Source organism: Arachis stenosperma, chromosome 10 (genome assembly GCF_014773155.1).
Source record: "Arachis stenosperma cultivar V10309 chromosome 10, arast.V10309.gnm1.PFL2, whole genome shotgun sequence".
In the NCBI taxonomy this organism is placed as follows: Eukaryota; Viridiplantae; Streptophyta; class Magnoliopsida; order Fabales; family Fabaceae; genus Arachis; species Arachis stenosperma.
The window spans coordinates 90807105-90814261 of NC_080386.1; the positions used below are offsets into that span (position 1 = coordinate 90807105).

Below are 7157 nucleotides of genomic sequence, written 5' to 3' on the forward strand. Positions count from 1 at the left end.
ACTTGGATTCCAAGGGAGGGAAAAAGAATGGTGCACCTGATCGCAGAAGCAAGAAGTTAAGACAACATCAACCATAATTGGAACACTTCTCTTCCAGAAGATCTGAGGGAGCAAGCAACAAAGGTGAAACTGAATCCACGAAGAGGTCAGAATCCTGGGATTGGTAGCCAATCATACCAATTGATCAATTTGTAGCGAGGAGTAGCAGCGGAGTGGAAGACTAGGGCTGTTATACATCAAACGGAAGGGCCAAAAGGTAGGAAAGAGGTTTGACAGCCTAATCTTCCACCACACTTATTGGAGGCAGAAATCATTCAATCAGAAACACGAGAATCAAACAGAAATCCTTCAGAAGAACATCTTTGACAGTCGCAAATCGCTCTGCCAACAAGCTCCAGATCAGAAGTGGTTGAATCATTCTCACAGTTCTTCGCCGCCCACTTGTAGAACTAAGCTTTGGAGAGACTGCAACTACTAGTTTAAAGAATAAGTTTTGAGAAAAGTTTAGGACCAGTATTTAATCATAAAAAAAAATGAGTGATCTCTTATTATTGGATGTAATTTTATAAATTAAAAATATTATTAATAACTAATTGATAAATAAAAAAAACAAAAATTATTTGCCCTTTAACACTTTTTAAAATTTTGAGGGATTAGTTAGGCACTTAGCTTAGACGTAGGTAGGGAGAGTGATTTGAATTTAATGAGGATGGATCGGATCTTTTCCTGACCCGTTCGAGTTATGTGGTGTGTCTCTTTAGCGTTGGTCGAGCCTGTCCAGCCCATACCGCATCCAAAAATATATTGAGTTTAGATTAAGAGGAATAATTTAAAAAAGTTTTTAGGGTTCAAGTAATTTTCTCAACAAAAATTCATCTTTTATGGTATATCACAAATTTTATTTTTTCGTGAACTGATTTATCAGCTTCTTAACATTTGTGAGTACAAAACTACAAATAATAGATTATTATTTAGTGTTACGGACCCAACCCATGGGCCCCGGGTCCGCAACCGACCCCGAATCCGGGCAAAGCGGGCCGACCCGACTCAGTAACTAACTTTCAAATTCAAACATCACCCTTATCTTAGCCAGATAAGATAAGATAAGATAAATCACCAAACACCTATAAATAAAGGACCCAAGTCCTTCCAGGTACGGATTCATTCCTCATACCTCACACCTCTTAGATATATTCTGACTTGGGCGTCGGAGTGTCTTTGCAGGTACCTCCCCTCCTCTCCATCTGGACGATCCAACATCCGACTCAACCCGCAGGTTCCCGATCCTCCTCCTCGATCGTACTAGAGACCATCTGTACATTGGCACCGTCTGTGGGGACCTGCGACAGTCAAAACCGGATGGAGGGCATCCTGGAGGAAAACCCATCAAGCCAGGACGACTCCCAACCGCGTCGTCCGACCTCAGAACACCATGAAGCCACAAACCAAGCAAAAATAGCAAGCACCATCCACCACGCAAACGAACACGTCACGACGGACCCGCGACATCCTGAGAAAGCCAGGGACAAAGCGGCACAAATCATCCAGGATCTCTGTCTCCGGGTCCAAGAACTTGAAGGCAAACTAACTAACAGAGAAAAACACAATAACGAGCATGGAAGCCAGGCAACTTCCAGGTCAAGATCCCACCGCGGCAGGTCGCCGATCCGGCAACACATCAGGAGAGATGATCGCAGCACCTCACACAACCGCCGACGCGAGAAATCGCCTGAACGACGATACGACAAGAAACACCATCGCAGCGCTTCTCGGGATCTAAGTCGTCAACACGATTCGGACAAAGACCGGAGATACCGAAGCACCAAACGCACGAGAAGCGACCACACCATAATGGGAGCTACACCCTTCACAGAAGGAATCTTAAGAGCGAAACTCCCCAGAGGATTCGACAAACCCACCGATATGAAGTACGACGGAACTAAAGATCCTCAAGAGCACCTAACGGCCTTCGAGGCCAGGATGAACTTAGAAGGAGCATCCGACGCAGTCCGATGCAGAGCCTTCCCAGTAACCCTTGCCGGGCCAGCAATCAAATGGTTCAACGCCCTCCCGAACGGATCCATAACCAGCTTTCACGACATCACAAGAAAATTCATGGCCCAGTTCACAACCCGAATCACCAAGGCCAAACACCCCATCAGCCTGTTAGGGGTCACACAAAAGCAAGAGGAATCCACAAGAAAATACCTTGACCGCTTCAACGACGAATGCCTGACGGTCGACGGACTCACGGACTCTGTTGCCAGCCTCTGCCTAACTAACGGACTCATGAATGAAGACTTTCGCAAACATCTCACCACCAAACCAGTATGGACCATGCACGAAATCCAGAACGTCGCCAAAGATTACATCAACGACGAGGAAGTCAGCCAGGTCGTCGCTGCCAACAAACGGCAGCACGTTGCCACCCAACACGGCAACCCAACCCCCCGTCATAACCCACCACCCAAAGAGAACCAACGAGACCACCTTAAACCGACCCACCGACCACCAAGAATAGGAAAATTCTCCAATTACACCCCCCTAACAGCACCAATTACTGAGGTATACCACCAAATAGCAGATCGAGGCGTCATCCCCAGGGCCCGACCACTCAAGGAAAGGACAGGAGGAAACAAAACCCTCTACTGCGACTATCACCGTGGATACGGCCACAAAACACAAGATTGTTTCGATCTTAAAGACGCTCTCGAGCAGGCCATACGAGACGGCAAACTCCCAGAGTTCGTCAAAATCATCAGAGAACCAAGGCGCGCCGACAGAGACAAATCACCAGAAAGAGAAGGACGCAACCCAAGAACTCAAAAACCACCCCCCAGAGAAAACCCCGAGGAAGATCCGACCATCATAGTGAACGTCATCACGGGCAAGGACGTGTCGAACAAGTCAAAGCTAACAATGAAAAAAGACCTCAAGATAATGGCCGTCAGGCACCACGACCCAGTCACCATTGCCGACAGCACGATAACTTTCTTACCCGAGGACTGCCAACACGGCACCTCGGCCGAAGACGCCCCCTTCGTCATATCAGCCCGAATCGGAATAGGGTTAGTAAGAAGAATACTGGTAGACACCGGTGCCGACTCCAACATCCTCTTCCGAGGAGCCTTCGACAAACTCGGGCTCCGCAACGACAACCTCCAAACGCACCGCCACGGCGTCACGGGCCTCGGAGACAACTTCCTCAAACCAGACGGCTCAGTTACTCTTCCCATCACTATAGGAACAAGCAATCAGAGAAAAACGATCTTATCCGAATTCGTCGTCCTAAAAGACTCCACAGCCTACAACGTCATTCTCGGGAGGAAAACGATCAACGACTTCTCGGCAGTCATCTTCACCAAATATCTCCTCATGAAATTCAGGGCCGACGACGGCACCATCGGAACCATTCACGGAGACCGAGAAGTCGCAGCCGAATGCGATAATAATAGCTTAGCCCTAAGAAAAAAATCCCGGGACGCAGCCGGAATATTCCTCGCCGATCTAGACGCACGACTAGACGGCCAACCTAGACCGGAACCAGAAGGAGATATGGAAAAGCTACAAATAGGGCCGACCAAAGAAGAATACACGGTCATCAACAGAAACCTCCCATACGACCTCAAAGAAGAACTCTCCCGACTTTTGAAACAAAACAGAGACCTATTCGCATTTACACCAGCCGATATGCCGGGAATAAGCCCCGACCTGATGTCTCACCATCTGGCAGTAGACCCCCTAGCCAAACCAGTGGCGCAAAGAAGACGGAAAATGTCACAAGACCGAGCCGCCGAGGTCCGAAAACAAGTGAAAGCCCTACTCGAAGCCAACTTCATCCGAGAACTCCCTTACACGACTTGGCTGGCCAACGTCGTACTAGTAAAAAAATCTAACGGGAAGTGGCGAATGTGCGTTGATTACACGGATCTCAACAAAGCATGCCCAAAGGACGCCTTCCCCTTACCAAACATCGACGGGCTAGTGGATGCAGCATCCGGCCACCGATACCTCAGCTTCATGGATGCATATTCCGGCTACAACCAGATCCCGATGCACCTACCAGACGAAGAAAAGACAGCATTTATCACCCCTGATGGAACCTATTGCTATAAAGTAATGCCCTTCGGCTTGAAAAACGCCGGAGCCACCTACCAGCGACTTGTTAACAAAATATTCCGAGGCCTAGCCGGAAACAAAATTGAAGTCTACATAGACGATATGCTCGCCAAGACGGAATCCGGTGAGCAACTAACCGACGACCTCAAGGTGATAATGAACACCCTGCGAAAACACCAAATGCGACTCAACCCAACAAAGTGTGCCTTCGGAATGGAAGCAGGAAAATTCCTCGGCTTCATGATCACGCAACGCGGAGTTGAGGCAAACCCAGAAAAATGCCGTGCCGTCCTTGAGATGACAAGTCCCAAAAACCTCAAAGAAATCCAAAAACTCACCGGCCGGCTAACCGCACTATCCCGGTTCCTCGGAGCATCGGCCCAAAAGGCAATCCCTTTTTTCAAACTTATGAAAAAAGGAACCCCCTTCAGATGGGAGAAAGAATGCGAAGAAGCTTTCCAACACTTCAAGAGGGTCCTGGCGGAACCTCCAATCCTCACAAAACCTCAAACAGGGGAAACACTATACCTGTACCTCTCCATAACGGAAAAAACAATCGCAGCAGCACTCGTCCGGGAAAACGAGAAAAAGGAACAAAAACCCGTATACTTCATAAGCAAGGTCCTACAAGACACGGAAGCCCGCTATTCGCGATTAGAAAAACTGGCTTTCGCACTCCTCTCGGCATCCCGACGACTACGACAATACTTCCAGGCCCACCCCATAACGGTCCGAACCGACCAAACGGTCAAACAAGTATTACAAAAACCCGACCTAGCAGGAAGAATGCTAGCATGGTCCGTCGAGTTATCCCAATTCCAGATCAGGTTCGAACCCCGAAACGCCATCAAAGCACAGGCCTTGACCGACTTCATCGCTGAAATGACTCCGACCAAACCGACACCCGAACCATGGAAACTGCACGTCGATGGCTCGTCAAACTCCACTCACGGAGGCGCCGGAATTATACTCGAAAACCAAAACGGGATCACAATTGAACAATCAATAAGATACGACTTTCCAGTATCAAATAACCAAGCAGAATACGAGGCCCTCTTGGCAGGCCTAAACCTAGCCCGGGAAGTCGGCGCCAAGGTACTCGAAGTTAACACCGATTCCCAGGTGGTGTGCTCCCAAATCAACGGGAACTACCAAACCCGAGACCCCCTGCTCCAACAATACCTCAATAAAGTAAATGAATTAAAAGAAGGGTTCGAAAACGTTTCCATACAACACGTCCCCAGGGAGCGAAACGCCAGGGCGGACCTACTTTCCAAGCTAGCCAGCACGAAGTCAGGACACGGCAACAGATCGCTAATCCAGGAGGTCGTTAAGTCGCCTTCCATATCGGCAGAAATCAATGCACACCTAACATCCTCAAACCGGGAGTCTTGGACATACCCTATCTTGCAATATCTCCGCGACGGAGTCCTACCACCAGATCCGAAAGAGGAGAGGCGAATAAAAAGGGAAGCCGCCAATTACAGCATCATAGCGGGACAACTATACAAACGCGGATTCTCGCAGCCCCTACTTAAATGTGTCGAACCCGGGGACACGGAGTACATACTCCGCGAGATCCACGAAGGCTGCTGCGGTCACCACGTCGGGGGGAAAACGCTAGCCCAAAAAATCATCAGGGCCGGCTATTTCTGGCCCACGATCATACGAGATTCCATACAACTAACAAAAAGCTGCGACAAATGCCAAAGGCATGCCAATATCCACCAAGCCGCCCCACACCAACTCAGCGTTATATCGGCTGAACGGCCATTCGGCAGTTGGGGAATCGACCTCGTCGGGCCCTTCCCCACGGCACCCGGCCAACTCAGATATCTTATCGTCGCCATAGACTACTACACTAAATGGATTGAAGCCGAACCCCTGGCCTCCATCACAGCAACCCAATGCCAAAAATTCGTCTGGCGACAGATCATTACCCGGTTCGGAATACCCGAGGTCATCATCTCCGACAACGGAACCCAGTTCACAGACAAAAAATTCAGAGAACTCCTAGGAGGATTACACATATCCCATCGCTTCAGCTCGGTAGAACATCCCCAAACAAACGGACAGGTGGAATCCGCCAACAAAATCATCGTTAAAGGACTTAAGAAACGACTTGACGAAGCCAAAGGATTATGGGCAGAAGAGTTGGGATCAGTCCTGTGGTCATACCGAACAACACCCCAAACGAGCACGGGAGAAACGCCCTTCCGATTAACATACGGCGTTGAAGCAGTCATCCCAGTGGAAATCGGGGACCCCAGCCCCAGAAAAACGGTTGGAGGTAACGACGAAGAAGCAGAACGAGACCTCGTGGACGAAAAAAGAAGCATAGCCCACGTCAAAGAATTAGCACTCAAACAAAGGATCAGCCTAAGGTACAATCACGGCGTCATCCGACGAGAATTCGCGGACAACGATCTCGTCCTACGACGAAACGATATCGGCCTTCCGACCCCAGGAGAAGGAAAGCTCGCCCCCAACTGGGAAGGACCATACAGAGTCAAGGCCGTAATAGGAAAAGGAGCGTATAAACTCGAACGACTAGACGGCAGCGAAATACCAAGAACTTGGAACGCAGCCAACCTACGAAGATACTATACTTAAATAAGTCTCCCTTTGTTTTTTCCGTCACCATTTGTTTTTCTGTTTTTCTTTTACTTTGTCTTTTAGAACCTCGGGTACTCTTTCCCTCACGAAGGGTTTTAACGAGGCCCAAACTATTTAAATAAATTTTCTTACAAGTTATTTTCACTTCATCCCCATTACAAGCCACTACTGTTCCTCAAAACACGGAACGAAGACACGGCCATCGCTGGAGGACTGATCACCCTCCAGGCCGAACATACGGATATCCAAAAAACCGACCAAACGAACGGTTACGATAAAACAAACAAAAATTGCAGAAAGGCCCGAACGGCCAAATAAAAGCCACAAACGGATCATACAAAGGCCCGGACAGCCGAAAATACCATTAAACGGTCCCCAAAAAAAGTCACGGCCCTTGGCCAATCCAAAATATTCAGAAACAA

The 7157-nt window shown here is 48.7% G+C and overlaps 1 protein-coding gene across 1 annotated transcript; it reads left to right on the plus strand.

Moving 5' to 3' along the window:
* The first annotated feature begins 1359 nt into the window (after positions 1-1359).
* On the plus strand, positions 1360-6732 carry LOC130957330 (uncharacterized). The gene is made up of 2 exons (XM_057884199.1): positions 1360-3882; positions 3952-6732. The coding sequence occupies exons 1-2, from the start codon at positions 1360-1362 to the stop codon at positions 6730-6732; spliced, it is 5304 nt and encodes a 1767-aa protein (XP_057740182.1).
* Positions 6733-7157: the final 425 nt, after the last annotated feature.